The sequence below is a fragment of the Cheilinus undulatus genome, linkage group 9 (genome assembly GCF_018320785.1).
Source record: "Cheilinus undulatus linkage group 9, ASM1832078v1, whole genome shotgun sequence".
Classification (NCBI taxonomy): domain Eukaryota; kingdom Metazoa; phylum Chordata; class Actinopteri; order Labriformes; family Labridae; genus Cheilinus; species Cheilinus undulatus.
Genome location: NC_054873.1, coordinates 1,638,883 through 1,666,022, shown reverse-complemented (window position 1 = coordinate 1,666,022; position 27,140 = coordinate 1,638,883). Strand labels below are relative to the sequence as shown.

General features: G+C 37.8%; 2 protein-coding genes across 5 annotated transcripts in view; both read left to right on the top strand.

The window, feature by feature from the left end:
* The window catches only part of LOC121514979 (zinc finger protein 609-like), a 57,216-nt gene extending 54,702 nt beyond the window's left edge, over window positions 1-2,514 (top strand). For all 4 annotated transcript variants that reach the window (XM_041795479.1, XM_041795481.1, XM_041795480.1 and 1 more), the window contains one exon: window positions 1,776-2,514. In XM_041795479.1, coding sequence (XP_041651413.1) covers window positions 1,776-1,785 — 10 coding nt within the window. In that variant the 3' untranslated portion in view covers window positions 1,786-2,514. The remainder of the gene's footprint in view (window positions 1-1,775) is intronic.
* Window positions 2,515-6,368: 3,854 nt separating this feature from the next.
* Window positions 6,369-27,140, top strand: part of LOC121515427 (GRAM domain-containing protein 2A-like) — a 46,901-nt gene continuing 26,129 nt past the window's right edge. Inside the window, exons 1-2 of the mRNA XM_041796190.1 lie at window positions 6,369-6,496; window positions 26,833-26,946. Of these exons, the coding sequence (XP_041652124.1) occupies window positions 26,837-26,946 (110 nt within the window). The 5' untranslated portion in view covers window positions 6,369-6,496; window positions 26,833-26,836. The remainder of the gene's footprint in view (window positions 6,497-26,832; window positions 26,947-27,140) is intronic.

Genomic DNA, 27,140 nt, shown 5'->3' with positions numbered 1-27,140 from the left:
TATTTTTTCCAGCCCATTTCACCCATTTTTTCCACATTTTTCCTATTTCTGCCACTTTTATTCCCCTTTTACCACTTTTTATGCCAATTTTTGCAATTTGAATCTACTTTTACCATTCGTTGCTAATTTTTTGTCACTTTTATCTAATTGTTGCCATTTCTAACCAATTTCTGCTACTTTTAAAGTTCCATTTCTCCACCTTTTTTTAAATTCTGTTTTTAAGATGAGGTATTTACATTTTTAAGATGGTTATACACTACAGCACAAATTGATAAAACCAGACATGTGTTGATATGATAAGAGTTGCTATTAGTCAGCTTAAATTTAAAATATGGATATCACAGCTTAGCTTTGTAATGGACCAGGATTTTGCTGACCTCCTGGGCCACCAGTCTGGCCGGGTCCCAGAAAGCTCCCCTGTATCTCCCCTTATTGGCAGCCTTGGCTGCACATGACTATTTTTAATTGTGCATGACTGTTCAACCTCCTTCAGGTACTGTGGGGGTCCCCGGTCTCTGGCACCTTTATTTTTGGGGTCTCAAGCTGAAAAGGTCGAGCACCCCTGGCTTAGACGGTGTCCACACGAAGAATTCAGGATTACCACTTGGTATCTGAATGACCTAGTGCAGTAGTTCACTAGTGTGCCTTGAGACAAGTCTAGGTGTGCCTTAGGAATCTGGCTGGACCCCTGAAAAAAACTCAGAGAATGGACCCTCCCCAGTTGTGATTTATTGATGAGTGTGTGTTGGATCAGTAGCATTGGTGCTAGCATCCTGGCTAACATTACCTTATTTGGCAAGCTATTATTGAGTTGAAATTGGTGTTGAAATGATCATTATTCATGCTACTTTTAACCAAGTTAAGCAATTTTTCTACCCTTTTTGCCACTAATTTTGTCAACTTAAACCATTTTTGCTGCTTTTTGTGCAATTTTGCAGCTTTTAAAAAATACTTTTGACCCATTTTTTGCAACTTTTGTGGAACATTTTGCCACATTTACCCCATTTTTGCTACCTTTTTGCCCATTTTGGCTACTTTTGCTATTTATTTATTTTACTTTTTACACATTTTAGCAACTTTAACCCTTTTTTGCCTCTTTTCTGCCACTTATAACCTATTTTGTCACCTTTTTGACACTTTAAACCCATTCTTGTCACCTTCTTGCCAATTTTCACTCACTTTGCCTTTGTTTGGCCACCTTTTTGCCTAATTTTGCCCATTTTTAATCACTTTTAAACCATTTTTACAACATTTAACCCTTTTGGCCACTTGTAACCCATTTTTGTCACCTTTTTGACACTTTGTCTTGCCACTTTCTACCTAATGTTGCCATGTTTTATCATCACTTTAACCAATTTTTGCCACCCCCAGTTATCTGGGCCCCAGAAACCTCTCCCCTTTATCCCCCCTTATGGGCCATCTTGACTATTATATCATTTAAAAAGTCTATTTTGTATTGATATGAATATGCTGTGCCTTGGGCGAAAAACGTTTGAAAACCACTGACCTAGTGAGATCTAAATCCCTGTTATGTGTTCAGGACTTTGGCTGCAATCCATTTAAAAAAGAAACCCTCCAATTCTGGGCGGCTGTGACTCGTGTTTTTGTTGCTGTGTTTACACATCAGTTATCAATCTTTGGATTTTTACTAGAATCAGATTCATGTTTAAAAATGTCACATTGAGACGACCCTAGGAGGCAGCAGTCGCTGTATTAAGTTCCTACAGTGTCGTTTATCTCCTAATGACCAATCACGTCCTCTTCCATCTCTGCAGGCACACCTGATTGGTCGGCCTTCAGCCTTCAGGAGTCATGTGACCGGATCACATGAGGAAGCGTTTCTGTTTGAGCATCAGTTCAATGGTGTTTGTGTACGTTTGATTTCCTGCCTGGACGTCCGGCCAGCTGCTCCGCCCCCTCACTGGACCGACCGCCGAGACCCCCGGAGGACATCAGGCTCTCGATCTACTGATCCTACTGGTCCTACTGGTCCTACTGGTCCTACTGGTTACCATGGTGCTGGGGAAGGCAGGCAGCACAGGCGTGGGCTCACAGACTGACGGCAGAGAGGAAGTAGGCGGAGTCACAGCAGGTTGATTTGGACATTTCTGGGTGGCGTCGAAGCGTTCTCCTTCAGCTGTGACATCACCTCGCAGACTCCGCCCACAGCGACCTCAGAGCAGCAGGCGTCGTCTCTCTTTGACCTGGAAGTCTCTCAGCTTCACAGGACGTCACAATCGCTGGGGCGGGAGGAGGACGGACCAATCAGAGGGCAGCTTTGGGACTGATGCGGCGTCCTCTGGCTCCTCCCCCTCAGTGTGTAGCTGTACTGTACTCGGTGTACGTGTGTGAGCGTGTGTGAGCGTGCGTGCGTGTAAATACTGTACAGAGGAATTATTTTAAAGAGCCTGTTGGATGCCGGTGGATTTCCTACTCTTCTTTTTGTCTGGTAGCCTCTGCCTCTGTTTTTCTACTGTTGTTGATCTGATATTAAACCTGTAGCTGGTGGAACGGCGCCCAACCTCCGTCTCTTCATTTATTACACAAAACGCACCCGTCTAGGGGGAAGGTACCCAACATAATATAAGTAGAAAAAGTAAATGTTTCTTCCCAGTCCCCAAACTAACAGTCAGAATCTAAAGAAGTGTTACAATGTTAATTTACAATATTTTAAATTAAACAGGCCACTCAATAGGCTATAAATTCAAACAAAAGACTAGATTCAAACTAAGGAGGCGATCTAGCACTCAGAAGTAAAATGTATCCAAAAAAATAACACAGTTACCAGAAAGAACTAACTAAGAATACAAAACACAATCAAAGCTACTGCTAAACTATTCTGAAATGCAAAAACACAGTTAACTCTAAGGTTTTGGAGGCTGGGAGCAAACAAGGGGATGCTGCTGTCAGTCAGGCTCCTCGTCAGCTGCAGGCCGCCGTATTTTAAAGAGTGGAGAGCCAATCGGCGCCGCGTCTCTTTACCGCCACCCTAGCGACCAATTACGCATCACCACCTGTAGACAACAAAGATCCACTCACACGACAGACCACACACACACGAACGCATGGGACGAACAGAAGACTCACTCTCACACGAAACCAGACAAAGATCCACACAGCAACAGAGCACTCACTCCGACACAAAAAAACAGAACAAACTACAAAACACAGTGATACAAAAACTCAACAAAATACGGCCACAGCCGTAACACACACCACGGTCAAACAAAGTGTTGGGTAATACCAGGGTTTTTAGAGAGGGAGAACATCACGGGTTTCTGTTATTGTAGTATTACTCTGTCTCAGAGGTAAAGTTTTATTACTGTATTATAAATTCTGGAGTTTAATGAAAATGTTGGGATTGTACACAACCTCCTCAACCAGCAGTCATTACCATGTAAGTGCAAAATAATCACAGACACCCTCTCTTTCTAACAACCTCGCCCTGATTGTTTTCAGACAGCAGTTTAACATCCGTGTCCACAGATTCATCTTCCTGCTTGCATATGCAGCCATCTTTTCCTGACTAAAAGAGAGAGGAAGAAAATAAAAGTCGAATAAGATGGACTGAGAACAAGGATGGAGCCATGTGGCAAAGAAAGAAACCCTAGCTTGCTGTTACAAACTCAGTTCAGTCACCCGAACAAAGAAACCCAGTGGCCAGTGGACTTTGATTTTACAGCAGTCACAATAGTGTTTGTGTTGGTGAAGGTACTGTCCTGGATATAAATGGATACAGCAAAGTGAATCACATATCATGCATGTCAGCAAAGTGCACAGTATGCTGAGAGGCCAGGAAGGCCTCACAGTCTTCACAGGCTTCACAGTCCTTCTAGGGATGGGTGTCTTTCCAAATCCTGCCCAGTCAATTTAATTTCTCACAGGTGGACTCCATGAAAGTGTAGAAACGTCCCACCCAAGGTCCAGAGAAATGGGAGGATCCTGAGCTAAATTTACAGTGTTGTTGCAAAGAGTCTGAATGCTTATGAGAGTATGATATTTCAGTTTTTTATTTGTTCTGAATGTTCAAAAATTCTGAATATTCTGTTTTCACTTTGTCATAATGCGGTACTGAGTGTGGATCAATGAGAAAAGTGAATTTTGATGACTGTAGCATCAATCTGCAGTATAAGAAAAACTAAGTGGGTCTGAATGCTTCTGAATTCACTGTGTTTGTTGTCGATTTATTTTGCTGTGACCATTTATGTCCAGTACAGTACCTTCACCTACACAGTGCAGTGTTTATTTTGTCGACTAAAACTACAACTAAAAATGTTCATCGACAGCCTTTTTTCCATGACGAAAACTAGACTAAAACTAACAAAAATGATCGAATCAAATCAGCATCATCAGATGATTTTTGGTTTGGGAGGAAACTGCTCAGAACTCTTTTCATGACTTTTCCTCATGTTACTGAAGGTTCTGAGGTGATTGAGCTCTAAAATGGCCACAGGGTGGCGCCAAAGTCTATAGATTCTTCACACAAGGGCTGGACAGCAGAGCTTCTCAACTAGTGAGTCACTAAACAGAGAAAACTGGCCAAATCCATGATGTACGGAAGCCCAAAGTAGACAGATATCCATTTATCTCATTTATTTCCCTGTGATGGCTGATAATGTGCTGTTGTTTTCTCTATATCCTGACCTCTTTAAGTCATCATCTTTGGTAAACTAAGCTGGTTTCCCCGCGGTACTGTGTTCATTTATCAAGATCAGCTGGGCTGACAGGTCAAAAAAAAAGCAGGACTAAAATCAGAGTTTGAGTAAGGCCCATTAATGCAAATGCCTAAAAACTGTTTTTACATCCAATATGTCTTCATTGGAATAGCAGGTAAGTAGTCACAGCCACTGTAAAACATGCATGAAAAACAAGAAGAAGCATGCAAATGTTTAAATAAATACATGCAGGATAAAAGTACCGGTCCTGGGTTTGATCCTAATCCTGGTGCGGTCCATCCCTCTTTAGTTCTGATCTCTCTTCAGCTGCTCTGCCAAATAAAGGACAAACATCTTAAAGAACATTAACCGAGTCCTGCTGCTCAGTTTTAGTAGAGTTGGAGACTCCCAGACTGGTGGATCCTGATAGATCAGTCCAGAAACACTTAAATGCAGAGAGAAAACAAGAGAAGTGGATCAGACCAGCTTAAAAATAAACCCTTTACACCAGTGATGCTCAACGTGTGGCTCTTTTATGATGATTTGTGGATCTTTTATGTCTTATTTTGAAATATTATTCCCCCAGAAAACCTTTAAAAAGGAAAACTTTGACCTCAGAAATTAATTACAATAATCAGTGTATTTCCCAGATTGATACAGAAGGTTTAATTGTCCCATTTATCCCATTTTTGCCCTTTTTTTTTTAAACCATTTTTTGCCACTTTTCGCCCAATTAAGCTACCTTTGCCATTAAATACCACTTTTTTTTGTACATTTTGTCCATTTTTGCCACTTTTGTTTGACATGTTTTTCTCATTTTTGCCACTTTTATCCCATTTTGCCCCTTTTTACTATTTTTTTTTCACCAATTTTGGCCCATTTAAGCTACCTTTTCCCATTAAATACCACTTGTTTTTGCCCTATTTTAGTCACTTTTCTCTCTTTTTTGCAATGTTTTGCCACTTTAAGACCATTTTTGCCACCTTTGACTTATTATTATTGCTACTTCAAGCTGTTTTTGCCAGTTTTCACTTCTTAGATTGTGGCTCTTGTAAAGGTATTCTTCAACAATTTGGCTCTGTGCTTGAGCAGGGTTGGTTACACTGCTTTACACTCTTACGTCATGTGACGCCACATCAGAGTCTGTATAGCTCCAATTTTTCATGTAGTGAGGTTGTTCAACCACAAGGAGGCGCTGCTGCACTGAACACAAAGGGCTCAGCTACAACCTAAAAGTTCCCAGTAATTCTCAGAAACCATGCGTTTTATCATCATTATCTGCAGCTGTTTAAAGATTTCTTTTAGAGATTCTTCCAGTTTTAATTTCTGTTCAGAACTGACAGAGTCAGAATAACATGGTTGATATTTTATGAGAGGATGTCTGTGTTTATACAAATAAAAATACGGTAAAAGGCGTAACTCTTTTTAATATACAAATCGAAATCTAACGCTGCAATAAACCATCATCATTACCATTTTTAAATTTATATATTTGTATTTATTTACTATCTTTAACAGTATTTTTATTGTATTTCTTGTTTGCGTTATTTCGTTAAAAACCGATTTTAATTCTCTGTAAAAGATTCAGCAGTTTTTGTTCCGGTGTTCGCAGCAGATTTGGCTTTATTTTGAAGGCCTCCTTCGTTCACTTCCGGTGTTGACCGTATTAAACCGTGCTGACTTGACTCGGCAGGACCAGTCTTCTCCCAGCAACCTCGGCTCGGTATCTCGGTGTTTCTTGGTGTTTCTCGGTGTCTCGTGCGGACTAACGGAGTCTCTAACGGTTGGACCAGACTCGGCGGGAATCTGCGGACCTCGGCGAAGACTGTGGCCATTTACAGGTGACTGTTGGCTTGAATTTACCTGTAAATGTGTGTGAGGAGCTGCTGGTGTCACCAGTGATGCTGCTGGTTGGTGCTCTGTACTGGTACTGTAAACTGGTGCTGCAGAATAATGCTGCTGGATACTGGTACTGTAAACTGGTGCTGCAGAATAATGCTGCTGGATACTGGTACTGTAAACTGGTGCTGCAGAATAATGCTGCTGGATACTGGTACTGTAAACTGGTGCTGCAGAATAATGCTGGTACTGTAGGCTACTCAGTCTGGTTAGAGGGTCAGACACTGTAGTAATCATGATTGTACTGTAGTAATGATTATTATTTTTATTTATGAAGGTTTTACTGCAGTGGTTCTGCTTGTTCTGTAATACCTTCATGTGTATCTACTGTAGTATTGTTGGTATTAACCAATCAGCTTTGAGTCTGTTAAAATTGGAGCAGTTACTGTTTTAATGGCTGCAGTTCTAAGTAGAATTGCTCAGTATTATTGCCATGTTATTATAGCTATTATATGATATAATGTTGGATATTATCTGTTCCAGCAAATCTGAACATTTCTGCTGATATTTAAACTAATATATCCGTACAGATAAGTCTGTGTATTTTAGTCAGAACTAGCAGACCTACACCAGCTGGAGTCTTCCTCTTTTTCATCTTTATTCATTTAAATTTAAATGATATTTCCAGGACCATTTTAACGTCTGAACTACAAGTATGTATCAGGGGTTTTCAAAGTGTAGAAAAGTGAGCCTCCTCAAAGAGAAAAAACTTATTCCATGGACCCCCACCACCATGAAAAATACAATTAACAACTTTATTTTCAAACATTTATGTCTCATCTTTGAGCATTTTTATTTTAACATTTTAATATTTTGTTCAGCATAGATTTTTTTTACATCCATCTCTCCAAGGCAATCACTTATTTGGTTTCAGTGATGAACTTGATTTTGATATGACCTGATTTTTCTGCTCTACCCTCTTATTTAGTGGGAACTGTGGGTTTGCATCTATGCAGATGATGCAGGATTGCATAACAGCAGATCGTCCTCTGCCTTCAGCCTTGCCTGATGATCACTTTTGGTCATTGTTGGTGCAGAAAACCTGCACTCACTCACACAGGCTTTCTTAGTGTCACAGTTTTGCTGCTAATCTTTGAAATATCAAAGATGCTGATTCAAAACAGTTCTAGAAAATAACGTACTTTGTGTTTCATTATTTTTTCATACAGAAGTGACATAATGTGATTAAACTGGGATTTAAAGGGTTAAAGTTCTGAAAAATAGGGACGCACCTAATTACAGGGTCTTTATCAGCAGCGGTTAACCTGAAAAGTCAAATATCAGTTTTAGCAGACATGAAGGGTTCTGCTGATATATCAGCTGTTTAAATCAGACATTAGCCTTGAATCTGAGTCAATAAAACTGTCCAATCAGCTGCTGAACATTTAGAATGAGCCCAAACATAAAACAACCACCAGACTGTCTACTGCCTCTCTCTCTGCTCCGATTGGCTCAACCTCTCTTAGACACGTGGTCTTCTTTACAATTGGTCGTTTACAATCATGTGATCCTGGATGTCTGCTGGGGGTCAGAAAGAGTGGGACAGCTGATGGGAACAAGTGTGAACAGAGGAATGTTAGAACTTTACAATAGTAAATGTTAGAATGTTTGAACTTTACAACTGAAATGTTAGAGTGTTAGAACTTTACAGCTGTAAATGTTAGAGTGTTAGAACTTTACAGCTGTAAATGTTAGAGTGTTAGAACTTTACAGCTGTAAATGTTAGAGTGTTAGAACTTTACAGCTGTAAATGTTAGAGTGTTAGAACTTTACAGCTGTAAATGTTAGAGTGTTAGAACTTTACAATAGTAAATGTTAGAATGTTTGAACTTTACAGCTGTAAATGTTTGAATGTTAGAACTTTACAGCTGTAAATGTTAGAGTGTTAGAACTTTACAATAGTAAATGTTAGAATGTTTGAACTTTACAACTGAAATGTTAGAGTGTTAGAACTTTACAGCTGTAAATGTTAGAGTGTTAGAACTTTACAGCTGTAAATGTTAGAATGTTTGAACTTTACAATAGTAAATGTTAGAATGTTTGAACTTTACAGCTGTAAATGTTTGAATGTTAGAACTTTACAGCTGTAAATGTTAGAGTGTTAGAACTTTACAGCTGTAAATGTTAGAATGTTTGAACTTTACAATAGTAAATGTTAGAATGTTTGAACTTTACAGCTGTAAATGTTTGAATGTTAGAACTTTACAGCTGTAAATGTTAGAGTGTTAGAACTTTACAATAGTAAATGTTAGAATGTTTGAACTTTACAGCTGTAAATGTTTGAATGTTAGAACTTTACAACTGTAAATGTTTGAATGTTAGAACTTTACAGCTGTAAATGTTTGAATGTTAGAACTTTACAGCTGTAAATGTTTGAATGTTTGAACTTTACAGCTGTAAGGGTTAGAGTGTTAGAACTTTACAGCTGTAAATGTTAGAATGTTAGAACTTTACAGCTGTAAATGTTTGAATGTTAGATCTTTACAGCTGTAAATGTTTGAATGTTAGAACTTTACAGCTGTAAATGTTTGAATGTTAGAACTTTACAGCTGTAAATGTTAGAGTGTTTGAACTTTACAGCTGTAAATGTTTGAATGTTAGATCTTTACAGCTGTAAATGTTTGAATGTTAGAACTTTACAGCTGTAAATGTTTGAATGTTAGAACTTTACAGCTGTAAATGTTAGAGTGTTTGAACTTTACAGCTGTAAATGTTTGAATGTTAGATCTTTACAGCTGTAAATGTTAGAATGTTAGAACTTTACATCTGTAAATGTTTGAATGTTAGAACTTTACAGCTGTAAATGTTAGAGTGTTTGAACTTTACAGCTGTAAATGTTAGAGTGTTAGATCTTTACAGCTGTAAATGTTAGAGTGTTAGAACTTTACAGCTGTAAATGTTTGAATGTTAGATCTTTACAGCTGTAAATGTTTGAATGTTAGAACTTTACAGCTGTAAATGTTTGAATGTTAGAACTTTACAGCTGTAAATGTTAGAGTGTTTGAACTTTACAGCTGTAAATGTTTGAATGTTAGATCTTTACAGCTGTAAATGTTAGAGTGTTAGAACTTTACAGCTGTAAATGTTTGAATGTTAGATCTTTACAGCTGTAAATGTTGGAATGTTAGATCTTTACAGCTGTAAATGTTAGAGTGTTAGAACTTTACATCTGTAAATGTTTGAATGTTAGATCTTTACAGCTGTAAATGTTAGAGTGTTAGAACTTTACAGCTGTAAATGTTTGAATGTTAGATCTTTACAGCTGTAAATGTTGGAATGTTAGATCTTTACAGCTGTAAATGTTAGAGTGTTTGAACTTTACAGCTGTAAATGTTTGAATGTTAGATCTTTACAGCTGTAAATGTTAGAGTGTTAGAACTTTACAGCTGTAAATGTTTGAATGTTAGATCTTTACAGCTGTAAATGTTGGAATGTTAGATCTTTACAGCTGTAAATGTTAGAGTGTTAGAACTTTACATCTGTAAATGTTTGAATGTTAGATCTTTACAGCTGTAAATGTTAGAGTGTTAGAACTTTACATCTGTAAATGTTTGAATGTTAGATCTTTACAGCTGTGAATGTGCGATCCACAGGTTAAATGATTTTGCTGGAGAGGAGGTGATCAGCAGCATCAGTCCTGCAGACCTCCTAATGTGGTCTAATCAGATGAAGGGAGACCAGAGTCTAGAAGAGTCTAGTCCTGAACTAAGAGGCTAGCTGAGCCTCTTTTACATCTAAAATCCTCCTTTAGTCTCAAACGTGACGTTCTATCAGCAGAATAAGACTTTGTGTTTGTAGTCGATGTTTTTAGCATTGTCTCCTCGATTCCAGAGCGCTTCTCATCAGCACTTATTGTTGCTACGTTACTAAAAATAAATGCTTACATTTATGGACTGTGACGCTGTTTTAAAGCAGAAGACACATGCACGTGTAGTCAAACAGGTATTTAAGGGTTAAGATTAGTCAAATCTTTGATTGTTTTAATTAGAGCTGAAGTTCATTAAAAGTATAACAAAATCAAGTTGGTCTATGATATTTATATAGAAATTCTTTACTCAAAGTTTTTGGTCTTTTTAGCGGCCTTACTGTTAGAACATCAGCTGTACTCCCTCCTGGAGACCTCCTCTCTCAGTATTTTCCTACACCTGTCTGATAACTTTACTTATGTACCAAAGGCATTTTTGTCCTTTGGAGGCCACCGTACAATGACTAATGTGAGTGTCCAGCTCTCTCTGGGCCCCGCTGTAGGAACCAGTGCTGGTAGACTGGTAGACTGTGAGTGAGCCTCTAAATAACCAGAGCAGTGCAGTAGTGAGGCTGTGGTCACTAGTGTCGTTATTCTACAGTTCATAGTCCTGCTTTTATTAAAGGTGCATGCCAAACAATCTGGCTATCATAGAGAAGTTCTTTTCCTTATTCTAGACTCATGGAGCCAGATATTTAGTTTAAAAGTCTGAAAATCCTCAGGACTAGTTAGAAGGATTTATGAATGTCCATCTTTGAGAAGTGTTTGCTCTTGGTCTTCGCTCCGTCTGGATTCTCTCTGGATCAACGCGACGTCCCGACCTCTGACCCTCTCGTGGTCCTCGTGGTTTCCGGGGGTAACCTGTCACCATGAGCTCCTTCCTGGCGGTCGGCTGATTTCCTCTCCACAGACGAAAAACATGCAAATGATAAGAAAATGATTTTCTCTAAGAAAACCACAGAAACACAACTCCTGTTTCAGGAGGAGGGAGTGTCGTCATCAGAGAACAGCAGAGAGGAGAGATTAGATAAACATGACTGATAATCTGACTAAACTGAGATTAAATCTGATTATTAATGTAAACATGACTGATAATCTGACTAAACTGAGATTAAATCTGATTATTAATGTAAACATGACTGATAATCTGACTAAACTGAGATTAAATCTGATTATTAATGTAAACATGACTGATAATCTGACTAAACTGAGATTAAATCTGATTATTAATGTAAACATGACTGATAATCTGACTAAACTGAGATTAAATCTGATTATTAATGTAAACATGACTGATAATCTGACTAAACTGAGATTAAATCTGATTATTAATGTAAACATGACTGATAATCTGACTAAACTGAGATTAAATCTGATTATTAATGTAAATATGACTGATAATCTGACTAAACTGAGATTAAATCTGATTATTAATCTAAACATGACTGATAATCTGACTAAACTGAGATTAAATCTGATTATTAACCTAAATATGACTGATAATCTGACTAAACTGAGATTAAATCTGATTATTAATGTAAACATGACTGATAATCTGACTAAACTGAGATTAAATCTGTTTATTAACCTAAATATGACTGACAATCTGACTAAACTGAGATTAAATCTGATTATTAATGTAAACATGACTGATAATCTGACTAAACTGAGATTAAATCTGATTATTAATGTAAACATGACTGATAATCTGACTAAACTGAGATTAAATCTGATTATTAATGTAAACATGACTGATAATCTGACTAAACTGAGATTAAATCTGATTATTAATGTAAACATGACTGATAATCTGACTAAACTGAGATTAAATCTGATTATTAATGTAAACATGACTGATAATCTGACTAAACTGAGATTAAATCTGATTATTAATGTAAACATGACTGATAATCTGACTAAACTGAGATTAAATCTGATTATTAATGTAAACATGACTGATAATCTGACTAAACTGAGATTAAATCTGATTATTAATGTAAACATGACTGATAATCTGACTAAACTGAGATTAAATCTGATTATTAATGTAAACATGACTGATAATCTGACTAAACTGAGATTAAATCTGATTATTAATCTAAACATGACTGATAATCTGACTAAACTGAGATTAAATCTGATTATTAATCTAAACATGACTGATAATCTGACTAAACTGAGATTAAATCTGATTATTAATGTAAACATGACTGATAATCTGACTAAACTGAGATTAAATCTGATTATTAATGTAAACATGACTGATAATCTGACTAAACTGAGATTAAATCTGTTTATTAACCTAAATATGACTGACAATCTGACTAAACTGAGATTTAATCTGATTATTAATGTAAACATGACTGATAATCTGACTAAACTGAGATTAAATCTGATTATTAATGTAAACATGACTGATAATCTGACTAAACTGAGATTAAATCTGATTATTAATGTAAACATGACTGATAATCTGACTAAACTGAGATTAAATCTGATTATTAACCTAAATATGACTGATAATCTGACTAAACTGAGATTAAATCTGATTATTAATGTAAACATGACTGATAATCTGACTAAACTGAGATTAAATCTGATTATTAATGTAAACATGACTGATAATCTGACTAAACTGAGATTAAATCTGATTATTAATGTAAACATGACTGATAATCTGACTAAACTGAGATTAAATCTGTTTATTAACCTAAATATGACTGACAATCTGACTAAACTGAGATTAAATCTGTTTATTAACCTAAATATGACTGACAATCTGACTAAACTGAGATTTAATCTGATTATTAATGTAAACATGACTGATAATCTGACTAAACTGAGATTAAATCTGTTTATTAACCTAAACATGACTGACAATCTGACTAAACTGAGATTAAATCTGATTATTAACCTAAATATGACTGACAATCTGACTAAACTGAGATTAAATCTGATTATTAATGTAAACATGACTGATAATCTGACTAAACTGAGATTAAATCTGATTATTAATGTAAACATGACTGATAATCTGACTAAACTGAGATTAAATCTGATTATTAATGTAAACATGACTGATAATCTGACTAAACTGAGATTAAATCTGATTATTAATGTAAACATGACTGATAATCTGACTAAACTGAGATTAAATCTGATTATTAATGTAAACATGACTGATAATCTGACTAAACTGAGATTAAATCTGATTATTAATGTAAACATGACTGATAATCTGACTAAACTGAGATTAAATCTGATTATTAATCTAAACATGACTGATAATCTGACTAAACTGAGATTAAATCTGATTATTAATCTAAACATGACTGATAATCTGACTAAACTGAGATTAAATCTGATTATTAACCTAAATATGACTGACAATCTGACTAAACTGAGATTTAATCTGATTATTAATGTAAACATGACTGATAATCTGACTAAACTGAGATTAAATCTGTTTATTAACCTAAATATGACTGACAATCTGACTAAACTGAGATTTAATCTGATTATTAATGTAAACATGACTGACAATCTGACTAAACTGAGATTAAATCTGTTTATTAACCTAAATATGACTGACAATCTGACTAAACTGAGATTTAATCTGATTATTAATGTAAACATGACTGATAATCTGACTAAACTGAGATTAAATCTGATTATTAATGTAAACATGACTGATAATCTGACTAAACTGAGATTAAATCTGATTATTAATGTAAACATGACTGATAATCTGACTAAACTGAGATTAAATCTGATTATTAATGTAAACATGACTGATAATCTGACTAAACTGAGATTAAATCTGATTATTAATGTAAACATGACTGATAATCTCAGTAAACTGAGATTAAATCTGATTATTAACCTAAATATGACTGACAATCTGACTAAACTGAGATTAAATCTGATTATTAACCTAAACATGACTGATAATCTGACTAAACTGAGATTAAATCTGATTATTAATGTAAACATGACTGATAATCTGACTAAACTGAGATTAAATCTGATTATTAATGTAAACATGACTGATAATCTGACTAAACTGAGATTAAATCTGATTATTAATGTAAACATGACTGATAATCTGACTAAACTGAGATTAAATCTGATTATTAATGTAAACATGACTGATAATCTGACTAAACTGAGATTAAATCTGATTATTAATGTAAACATGACTGATAATCTGACTAAACTGAGATTAAATCTGATTATTAATGTAAACATGACTGATAATCTGACTAAACTGAGATTAAATCTGATTATTAATGTAAACATGACTGATAATCTGACTAAACTGAGATTAAATCTGATTATTAATGTAAACATGACTGATAATCTGACTAAACTGAGATTAAATCTGATTATTAATGTAAACATGACTGATAATCTGACTAAACTGAGATTAAATCTGATTATTAATGTAAACATGACTGATAATCTGACTAAACTGAGATTAAATCTGATTATTAATGTAAACATGACTGATAATCTGACTAAACTGAGATTAAATCTGATTATTAATGTAAACATGACTGATAATCTGACTAAACTGAGATTAAATCTGATTATTAATGTAAACATGACTGATAATCTGACTAAACTGAGATTAAATCTGATTATTAATGTAAACATGACTGATAATCTGACTAAACTGAGATTAAATCTGATTATTAATGTAAACATGACTGATAATCTGACTAAACTGAGATTAAATCTGATTATTAATGTAAACATGACTGATAATCTGACTAAACTGAGATTAAATCTGATTATTAATGTAAACATGACTGATAATCTGACTAAACTGAGATTAAATCTGATTATTAATGTAAACATGACTGATAATCTGACTAAACTGAGATTTAATCTGATTATTAATGTAAACATGACTGATAATCTGACTAAACTGAGATTAAATCTGATTATTAATGTTAACATGACTGATAATCTGACTAAACTGAGATTAAATCTGTTTATTAATGTAAACATGACTGATAATCTGACTAAACTGGGATTAAATCTGTTTTTTAATGTAAACAGATTTAATTGAGTTTCTATCTCCTAATTAAATCTAAGTTTCTCCTAATTTAGATGTTCGATTTTATGTAATAATAAGCTACATTTCTATTTTTTTGTTTTTTTCATGGCAGAATTGGGCCTCTGTACAAAGAGGCGTCAGCATCATCTGATTATTAAACTTTTATTGAAGTGAGAGATTCTGCTGCAGTTAAATCTTTAAATAAATCCCGCTAAGACTGAAGTCCATGAATTCCTGCTGAGGACAGAAATGTTAAAAAGTGTCTCAGACGTTTAAACGTCTCCTGAATGTTGTTTTAAACTCCAGAGATCATTAAATCTGACCTTTGGAGCTTCACAGAGCCTCTCTGAGATCATGAGGGGTAAACGGAGGTATAAACGGGGTCACAGTCGCTTTCATTGTGCTAATGATGGAGCAGGGGTCTGCTTGGAGGGCTTTGTGTGTTTGTGGGAGCCCGCCGCTCTCCTGGCCCGTCTCACAGAGGCGTTTTGTTTGGACCGCCCAGAGAGAGAGAGGGAGCACGGCGGGTCGAGCCTGACCAGACCAGCGGTCAGGTATTCAGAGCTGCTGGAGCGGATGGAGGCCAAGAGACGCACGTTTTCTCTGCTGTGGATCACGGGAGGACGCAGAGACGCTGCGGTCCAGAGGGTCGGCGTGGAGAGGAGGTCTGCAGAGACTTGGGACTAGGAGCTAAAGTCAGACCTAACGAATCTTTCTTAACATGCAACTTTACACTCCTGAATGGAGGCCAGTCTGCCCAAAACATCTGCATGACTGTGCATGAGTTTATTTACATGCATGGCACTCAGAGTGATCCTGGTCTGCAGCTCTGTCTCTGGGTTATTCTGCAGCTGCAGGTGTGACATCATCACTACACGCTTTCCTGACCCCATTCATGAGAAAAATCTAAGATTAAAAAAAGATAAGATAACTACGTTGGTGCATGACCATGTATCGCAGAAATAAATGGGGTTATGTTTAAATTTGCTCATTTTATTTTGATATTCCTATAAACAAAGCTAAAGTAACTGTAAAACCACATCAGCACAGGCTACTCTCAAAAAGTTGTAACTAAATATTACTGTGTGAAAATTAAACTAGATTTAAAAAGACAAAAGAGGACACACAGATTAATCACACTTTTATTCTGGTGAATGCTGGGAGATTAAAACAGTGCTTAACCCTCAGGCATCACTAGAGACATTTTTGTCCATGTGGGCGAGTGTCTCCTCTTTCTCTGCTCACCATTTTAACTGTGTTAGTGCTTATGGGCTCGTATTTTGTAACAAAGTTTCTTTCTTCGCAAGTTTTTAAAATTCAAATTTCAATGTCTCTAACAGGTCAGGGGAACACTGAGAAACTAATTTACTCCCCTTTAAAGCCGTTAAGGACAAAAACGTCCACTTCCAAAAAACCATTATAAAAACTGAACAGATTCATATTTTTTCTGCTTTTTTTACATAAATCTCTTAAACAACTTCAGCTGTGCTCAAAACTACCAAACATTCAATCATTTTGAGGATTTTAACCCTTTAAATGCCAGTTTGATTACTTCAAGTTGTTGTTGTTGTTGTTGTTGTTGTTTTTTATGAAAAAAGTGAAAAAGTGTGAAATCTTCCTTTAACCAAATCTTGGATGGCTGGGGCATTATTTCTAAATCCAGCATGGACATGTCAAACATTAGACAAAATATTGACTTCGATGCATTTTTAGTTTTTGTGTAGCATCTGATTTAAAATTGACTACCCTTTCAGGTCATTAAGGACAAAGACATCCCATTGACTCCCATTCAAACCACTTTTTTTTTTTTTTTTTTTTAATCTCATAGCCATTGCATGATATAATCATGCATTCTGTTATGTTTGGTTTCATTATTGAGAAAAATAGTAAAATCTGTCATTTTTACTGTTCATGACTAAAACCAGCCATGTCTCCATTCTAGGCCAAGGCATGAAAAGCCTGTCAGCCCTGTACCTGCTGGAGCTATGAAATGTCAGATATTTCAATATTTCATGCATTAATCAGCAGGTTTTTGCAGAGGAAAGTAGAGTTTACTGTTAATCTCAGTATTTGTGCATTTAAGAAATTATATGAGAAATATTTTGGGGGGTCAGTAACTTAAAATTTGCAGTGAAAATCAGAATGAAAAAGAGTCCAGCCATATAAAACTGTGGTATGATTTTTCTCTTCCATATCGCCGTCATTAGCGAGGCTGACGTCCACACCTGTGGAAACCTCAGGTCAGCGGTTCAGATGCTAACGAGCGTTTGTTCTTCTGTGGGAGGAAGTCAGAGCGACCAGAGGAAACCCACATACTCACAGGGAGAAATGCAAACTCCACACAGGAAGCCAGACCACCAGGAAACCAAACTGGGACTGATAGCACTACCGCTGTGAATCCTGTGCTTTTATTGTGAAAGGGCAGCTGAGGAGAGACAGGAAACACTGAGAGGAATGATGCAGGGCTGACATGAAGCAGGGAGGACTCAGGCCTCTGTGGGCCGATCTAAACTGTCCTCCTCCTCCTGTGTGATCTCCATCCTCTCGGTTTAACGCTGACTGTGACCTGATGAGTGTCAACAGGAAGTGTAAACAACCACGGCGCTCTAAAGAGCTCCTGTCACAGCAAACCGCCGCGACTCCCCGAGGAGAGACTGATTTAATCAGAGACTCCTCTGAGGAGAAACAGCACGTCACCATGAGAACAGGAGGAGGAGGAGGAGGAGACACCTGCTGGACAAAGAGGGAGGATTACCCTTGTCGCCATGGCAACAGTGCTCCTCTTCCTCCTGTGGTCCTTCAGCATGCTGCAGATAAATCTCCTCGTGTTCACAGATAGATGTCAGTCATCATAGCGAGAGTGTTCACACCCTGAGTCTGGTGTCATCAGGTAAACAGACAAGGTCGTTTCAATGCACCACAGCTTCACTTCCTGTTATAAAGCGTGAAATCAGGGCGCAGCTCGTCTCTGCTGAGGATGAAAACAGGAGAATCAGACGGTGTGGAGGAAAACCACTGATGAGAAAAGAGTCTCAGAAAGAATCGATTCAGAGCTGATCAATAAATCCGATCACAGCCAGCGGCTCTGAAAAGAAGATTGAGCTGATTATCAGCTGTTTGTTAATATCATCTGATTTAACCTCAGCTGACCAGTCTTTATGAAAGATTTATCCATGGAAACTTCTACATTTTCACCTTTAACCCTCAGGCATCTCTGCTCATCATTTTCTCTGTGTTAGTGCATGTGGGCTCATATTTGTACCAAAGTTTCTTTCTAGGCAAATTTGTTTAACTCAAATTTCAATGTCTCTAACAGGTCAGGGGAACACTGAGAAACTAATTTACTGCCTTTAAAGCCATTCAGGACAAAAATGTCCACTTCCATAAAACTGCTATTAAAACTACACAGATTGATATTTTTTCTGCTTTTTTTTGCATAAATCTCTTAAACAACTTCATCTGTGCTCAAAACTACCAAACATTCAATCATTTTGAGGATTTTAACCCTTTAAATGCCAGTTTGATTACTTGAACATCAACAAATGTGGTTTGAATGGGAGTCAATGGGACGTTTTTGTCCTTAATGACCTGAAAGGGTAGTCAATTTTAAATCAGATGCTCCTGGGGATATTTAACGATATGAACATTTCATATAATGGTTATTGTGACCAAAATTATCACGGTTATCATTATTATCACAGTATTGTTGAAATGTGGTCAAAATGTTTAAAAAGTACTTTTACACACTGAAATCATTTAACCAAGTTTTTAAAAAATAAAATAAAATAACACACGCAATGTACTTTGTTGGAAGAACATTAAAATATTAACATCAAACATACAAATGTCAATAAAGATGGCACCGTATGGCCATAAGAGGAAGCTGCACTTTGTGCAAATTGTAGATAAGATCCAAGAATACTTTTGTTTACATTCAGAGCTCAAGACTAGATCTAGTCTGACAGATCTGAGAAAAACTGGTACAGAAAGAACACTTTCACCGTTTCATGTACCGCTGTGTACAATCTCTCTCTCTCTCTCTCTCTCTCGCTCGCTCTCTCTCGCTCTCTCTCTCTCTCTCTCTCGCTCTCTCTCTCTCTCTCTCTCTCTCGCTCGCTCTCTCTCTCTCTCTCTCTCGCTCGCTCTCTCTCTCTCTCGCTCGCTCTCTCTCGCTCTCTCTCACTCTCTCTCTCTCTCGCTCGCTCTCTCTCTCTCTTTTGCTCTCTCTCTCTCTTTCGCTCTCTCTCGCTCTTTCGCTCTCTCTCTCTCTCTCTTTCTCTCTCTCTCGCTCTTTCGCTCTCTCTCTCTCTCTCTCTTTCGCTCTCTCTCTCTTTCGCTCTCTCTCTTGCTCTCTCTTGCCATGTTTTCAAACTGCGCACGCACGCCATAGTCTCAGAGAGCGCTGCTTCTTCTTCTTCTTCTATGGTGTTTAACAGTAGCTGGCATCCATGAAGTTGCATTACGGCCACAGAGCGCTGTGGCTTCTCCAGGAATTGAGCAGTATCACCGTGAGTTTTTAAAGTGCGGTAATCAAACACAGTTTTAACAGTAATCAAAATTTGAAACGGTAATACTTACTGTCTCGAATCTTACCACGGTTTATAGCGATACCTGTTATCGTTACATCCCTAGATGCTACACAAAAACTAATAATGCATCAAAGTCAGTGTTTTGCTAATGTTTGCCATACCCAGGACTGATTAAAAAACACCCCCCACCCCCCCAACATTAGTTATCTGGAAAATAATTACTGTTTTGTGTGTTTTTTTAGAAAAAATATGACCATCCTGTAATCAAAGTGGCATTTAAAGGGTTAAAATCCTGAAAATTATTCAGTAATTGATTATTTTGATCAGAACTAAAGTTGATCAAAAGATTTGACCAAAAATAGCAGAAAAAATATGAATGTATACTATTTTTATTGCCATTTTTGGAAGTGGACGTTTTTGTCCTTAATGACTCCAAAGGGTAGTAAATTTTAAATCAGATGCTACACAAAAACTAAAAATGCATCAAAGTCAATATTTTGTCTAATCATTGACATGTCCAAGCTGGATTTAGAAATAATGCTCCAGCCATCCAACATGTGGTTAAAGGAAGATTTCACACTTTTTCACTTTTCTTCATAAAAACAACACTGACTTTAAGTTATTTAAACTGGCATTTAAAGGGTTAAAATCCTCAGAATGATTGAATGTTTGGTAGTTTTGAGCACAGCTGAAGTTGTCTAAGAGATTTATGTAAAAAAAGGCAGAAAAAAAAATATGAATCTGTTCAGTTTTTATAGCAGTTTTATGGAAGTGGAGATTTTTGTCCTTAATGACTTTAAAGGGAGTAAATTAGTTTCTCAGTGTTCCCCTGACCTGTTAGAGACATTGAAATTTGAGTTAAACAAATTTGCCTAGAAAGAAACTTTGGTACAAATATGAGCCCACATGCACTAACACAGAGAAAATGATGAGCAGAGAAAGAGGAAAGATTAACCCACATGGACAAAAATGTCTCTAGTGATGCCTGAGGGTTAAAGTTAGAGAGAGTTTAATTTGCATGCAGTTGCAAAAAAGCTGGGTCGCTGTAAAATGTAAATAAAACCATATCATAAACCTATACATGATTCACAACAGCAGATCAGTTGTTAAACAGAGACATTTTAACATCTCATGAAGATATTATCTCATTTTGAATTTGATGGCAGCAACACATCTCAAAAAAGTCAGGACAGGGCCACCATTGTGTAGCATCCTCTCCTCTTTTACCAACAATGACCACAGAACAGTTTTCCATGTTTCCTCTGACCACAGAACAGTTTTCCATGTTTCCTCAGTCCATGTTAAATGAGCTTTGGTCCAGAGAAGACGGCGGTGTTTCTGGATCGTGTTCACATATGGCTTCTTCTCTCCATGATCCAGCTTTAACTGTCATTGGTGGATGGCACAGCCAACTGTGTTGACAGACGATGATTTCTGGAATGTTCCTGAGCCCATGCAGTGATTTCATTACAGAATCATGCCTGTTTTTAATACAGTGGCCCCTGAGGGCCCCTTCAGCCTTGTCCCTTGCTCTCAGAGATTTCTCCAGATTCTCTGAATCTGTTGATGATATTATGGACTGGAGATGGAGGGAGATTTAAAGACTTGGGGAACATTTTTCTGAGATTGTTCCACAATTTTTACCCACAGTTTTCCACAGATTGGTGAACCTCTGCCCATCTTTACTCCTGAGAGACTCTGTCCCTCCAAAATGCTCCTTTTATACCCAGTCATGTGACTGACCTGTTGATAATTAACCCCATTAGTTATAAAATGCTCCTCCAGTTGTTTTTCCATTAGTACCACTTACTTTTCCAGCCTTTTGTTGCCCCGTCCCAAACTTTTTTGAGATGTGTTGCTGTCATCAGATTCTATATGAGCTAATATTTAAATGTTAAAATGTTTCAGTTTCAACATCTTTTGTTCTATTGTGAATCAAATATGGGTTTATGAGATCTGGCAATCATTGATTTCTGTGTTTATTAACATTTTACACTGCATCACAACTTTTTTGGAATTGGAGTTGTATCTTTTTTCCCTAAATTACCAGACACATATTTTTTGGCAGTAAGAAAGATGAACTAAAGGTCTGATTTTGTAAAACCGTCATATGAGAAATGCATGCAGTGTCTGCTGAGGAAGAACCTTAAAATTCAAATATATGTGCGTGTTTTCAGACATGTTTGCTGATTTTTCTGACTGAGGCTAATCTGGATGATTTCTAGATGTTCAAAAAACTAAAAAATCCTGGAGACAGTGAGAGAAACATGTTCATGGAGGAGTTAAACACCACGGCGGTGAAACGGCGGTGTTGATCCATTAATAGATTGTATCAAACTCGTCATGAACAGGAAGTCTTGACGTCTAATCTGACCCTGATGACTTTAGAAAAAAAACCCTTCCGTTCTCATCTGAGTCGACACAAAAAGAGCCGAGGAGCGAAACACTTCATCTCTGCAGCCTCTTTTTGGTGCCGTTGCCATGGCAACAGAGGGGAGAATTTTTCCTGGCTGCCATGTGTGGCGTTTGGCACGTGTCAGAGCATCTGTTTGATTGGAGGGACGTCTGTTTGGCAGCCAATCAAAGCTCTCGATGGTGCACGCCCTCTGACATCACGCTGTAAGAATGCAGAGCAGAGACAAAGACGAGGAGGAGGACGAGGACAGGAAGTCCCCGTCAGACTATGATGAAACTACTTCCTCTTTTACTGAATTTAATCTACATGCGTCTGTATTCTAGGAGGCAGCGATGATGATTCTACATTTCTGTGTAGAAACCTTTAAAAACAGTTTACTGTCGCACTGATCCATCATCCTCTAGAGCAGTGGTTCTCAACCTTGGGATCGGGACCCGCTTGGGGGTCTCGAGACACTGAGAAGGGGTCCCCAGATTCCCTAAAAAAACGAAGAATATTTTTTAAATTACACTGTTGCCACTTTACACCAATTTTAACCCATTTTCATCCATTTTCCCATCAATTTCAACACATTTTTGCCATTAAAAACCTATTTTTATCAGTTTTAAACTCTTTCCACCCTCTTTTTTTGCCTGGTTTTGCCACTTTTAAACCAGTTCTCACCAGTTAAGCCTAATGCTTCCTCTGCTGACCCATTATTGCCAGTATTAACCCCTTTTCTACCACTTTTTTACACCAATTTTTCCCATTTTACCCACATTTTAATATCTGATATGCCAATATTTGCTAGTTAAACCAATCTGCCATTATCTGCCTGTTTGTTCTTTCTCAGTTAAGCCAGTTTATATTGATTTTTCAATTCCATTTTTCCCCAAATTTCCACACATTTTTGTCAATTTAAGGCCATTTCAGCCACGTTTCAACTCCCCTTTACCAACATTTATTCCCATTTTTTCCACTTTAACCACTTTTTGCCATTGTTTTTTATGCCATTTTTATGTTATTGTTGCCACTTCTAACCCATTTCTGCTACTTTTAAAATCCAATTTCACCACTTTTTCCATCTTTTCTTTGCCATTGTTAACTCATTTTAGCCATTTTTATCCAATTTTAATTCTTTTTTTTTTTCAACAAAAGGGATTTACATTTTTAAGAAGGTTATTTACTACAAAATAATTGAAAAAGATATTTGTTTTTTGATAGGAGTGGTTATTTTATTATGCTAATTATAAAATATGGCCGTCACAGTTTAACTCTATGATGGACCAGTTTTGTTGACCTCCACTGGCCCCAGGTTGAGTCTAATCCTTTTGTTTAAAACAGAATGAAGATACATTAATAATAGCTAAAATGAGTAAATAATGAAAAAGATGCTGGGAAAGGTGGTAAAGAGGTAAGAGGTAATATAAAGATGTGGTGCTTTAGCCTACCGGAGATTTCTGGACTTTAACAGCATCATTTCTATGAGATATTTATGCTAAAATTGCAAAAAAAAAAAATTAGGCAAAAATGAAATATTTCATTTGGCAACTTGATTCTCTCTGATCCAGTAACATATATATACACATGTTTACACTTCAGAACAAATTTCACAAGTGCCCTCTTCATTACTGTACCTGGATCATTTAAATAACCTTGTAGTTACAGAGTTACACTCATCTAAAGAGGGGCTGGAAATTTTGAGCAGTAGCCTAATAAAAGAGTCAGTAGTAGAGAGCTGGACATTAGCAGCAGTAGACCAGCTCTCTGTGTCCTGTTATTAAGCCTCATCTGCTTCTGTGGACCCACTAAGACCCCATCAGTGAGAGACTTAGACCCCATCAGTGAGAGACTTAGACTCCATCAGTGAGAGACTTAGACTCCATCAGAGAGACTTAGACCCCATCAGTGAGAGACTTCGACTCCATCAGTGAGACTTAGACTCCATCAGTGAGACTTAGACTCCATCAGAGAGACTTAGACTCCATCAGAGAGACTTAGACTCAATCAGAGAGACTTAGACTCCATCAGTGAGACTTAGACTCCATCAGAGAGACTTAGACTCAATCAGAGAGACTTAGACTCCATCAGTGAGACTTAGACTCCATCAGAGAGACTTAGACTCAATCAGAGAGACTTAGACTCCATCAGTGAGACTTAGACTCCATCAGTGAGAGACTTAGACTCAATCAGTGAGACTTAGACTCCATCAGAGAGACTTAGACTCCATCAGTGAGAGACTTAGACTCCATCAGTGAGAGACTTAGACTCCATCAGTGAGACTTAGACTCCATCAGAGAGACTTAGACTCCATCAGTGAGAGACTTAGACTCCATCAGTGAGAGACTTAGACTCCATTAGTGAGACTTAGACTCCATCAGTGAGAGACTTAGACTCCATCAGTGAGAGACTTAGACTCCATCAGTGAGAGACTTAGACTCCATCAGTGAGACTTAGACTCCATCAGTGAGACTTAGACTCCATCAGTGAGACTTAGACTCCATCAGAGAGACTTAGACTCCATCAGTGAGACTTAGACTCCATCAGTGAGAGACTTAGACTCAATCAGAGAGACTTAGACTCCATCAGAGAGACTTAGACTCCATCAGAGAGACTTAGACTCCATCAGTGAGAGACTTAGACTCCATCAGTGAGACTTAGACTCCATCAGAGAGACTTAGACTCCATCAGTGAGAGACTTAGACTCCATCAGCCAGACTTAGACTCCATCAGTGAGAGACTTAGACTCCATCAGTGAGAGACTTAGACTCCATCAGCGAGACTTAGACTCCATCAGTGAGAGACTTAGACTCCATCAGAGAGACTTAGACTCCATCAGTGAGAGACTTAGACTCCATCAGTGAGACTTAGACTCCATCAGAGACTTAGACTCCATCAGTGAGACTTAGACTCCATCAGAGAGACTTAGACTCCATCAGTGAGAGACTTAGACTCCATCAGTGAGACTTAGACTCCATCAGTGAGAGACTTAGACTCCATCAGTGAGACTAACACTCCATCAGAGAGACTTAGACTCCATCAGTGAGACTTAGACTCCATCAGAGAGACTTAGACTCCATCAGTGAGACTTAGACTCCATCAGTGAGACTTAGACTCCATCAGTGAGACTTCGACTCCATCAGTGAGAGACTTCGACTCCATCAGTGAGACTTAGACTCCATCAGTGAGACTTAGACTCCATCAGAGAGACTTAGACTCCATCAGTGAGACTTAGACTCCATCAGTGAGAGACTTAGACTCCATCAGTGAGACTTAGACTCCATAAGAGAGACTTAGACTCCATCAGTGAGAGACTTAGACTCCATCAGCGAGACTTAGACTCCATCAGTGAGACTTAGACTCCATCAGTGAGAGACTTAGACTCCATCAGTGAGAGACTTAGACTCCATCAGTGAGACTTAGACTCCATCAGTGAGACTTAGACTCCATCAGTGAGACTTAGACTCCATCAGAGAGACTTAGACTCCATCAGTGAGACTTAGACTCCATCAGAGAGACTTAGACTCCATCAGTGAGAGACTTAGACTCCATCAGTGAGACTTAGACTCCATCAGTGAGACTTAGACTCCATCAGTGAGACTTCGACTCCATCAGTGAGAGACTTCGACTCCATCAGTGAGACTTAGACTCCATCAGTGAGACTTAGACTCCATCAGAGAGACTTAGACTCCATCAGTGAGACTTAGACTCCATCAGTGAGAGACTTAGACTCCATCAGTGAGACTTAGACTCCATAAGAGAGACTTAGACTCCATCAGTGAGAGACTTAGACTCCATCAGCGAGACTTAGACTCCATCAGTGAGACTTAGACTCCATCAGTGAGAGACTTAGACTCCATCAGTGAGAGACTTAGACTCCTTCAGTGAGACTTAGACTCCATCAGTGAGACTTAGACTCCATCAGTGAGACTTAGACTCCATCAGAGAGACTTAGACTCCATCAGTGAGACTTAGACTCCATCAGAGAGACTTAGACTCCATCAGTGAGAGACTTAGACTCCATCAGTGAGACTTAGACTCCATCAGTGAGACTTAGACTCCATCAGTGAGAGACTTAGACTCCATCAGTGAGAGACTTAGACTCCATCAGTGAGACTTAGACTCCATCAGTGAGACTTAGACTCCATCAGTGAGAGACTTAGACTCCATCAGAGAGACTTAGACTCCATCAGAGAGACTTAGACTCCATCAGTGAGACTTAGACTCCATCAGTGAGACTTAGACTCCATCAGAGAGAGAGTCTTTCTTTGGGCTCTGTTTTCCTCAGCAGGGTCCTGAGGATGAAGAATGCTCTTCATTAAAAAAGAAAATTAAAAATGTTCATGTTCCTGCGCTGTAGTGCCTCATTGCTTACATGGTGATTTTATCTACAGGATGTTGGTCACTGTGATAAATTTAGAGCATTTTATCTGATGCTGCATCCTCCTCCTCCCCCTCTTCATCATTCTCAGTCTTCAGAGAGGCTTGAAGAAACTCTGCTTTGCAGGAATCTTCACTTAAGTCTTCGTTTCTCCTCTTGTCTTAAGGCCGATGAAGATGATGTCGGAGAGTTTGGAGCAGACTGAGGACGTCAGCGTCCTGCCCCCTCATGAGGTCGAGCCCCCCAGGGAGGAGGACGGACACTGCCCCCTACCGTTCAGGTGAGTCTCTGCAGTACATTAACACGCTATGATGTCAAACTAACAGGAAACAGGAAGTACGGCCCGATGGTTTGGAGCTAAACGATTATCAGACAGTTATAGCAGATAGGGAAGGTCTGGACTGGTTTCTGCTAGAGACCTGTTTTGTAATAAAGGTTAGATTACAGAGCTAGTTAAAGGTATAGGGGGTGACC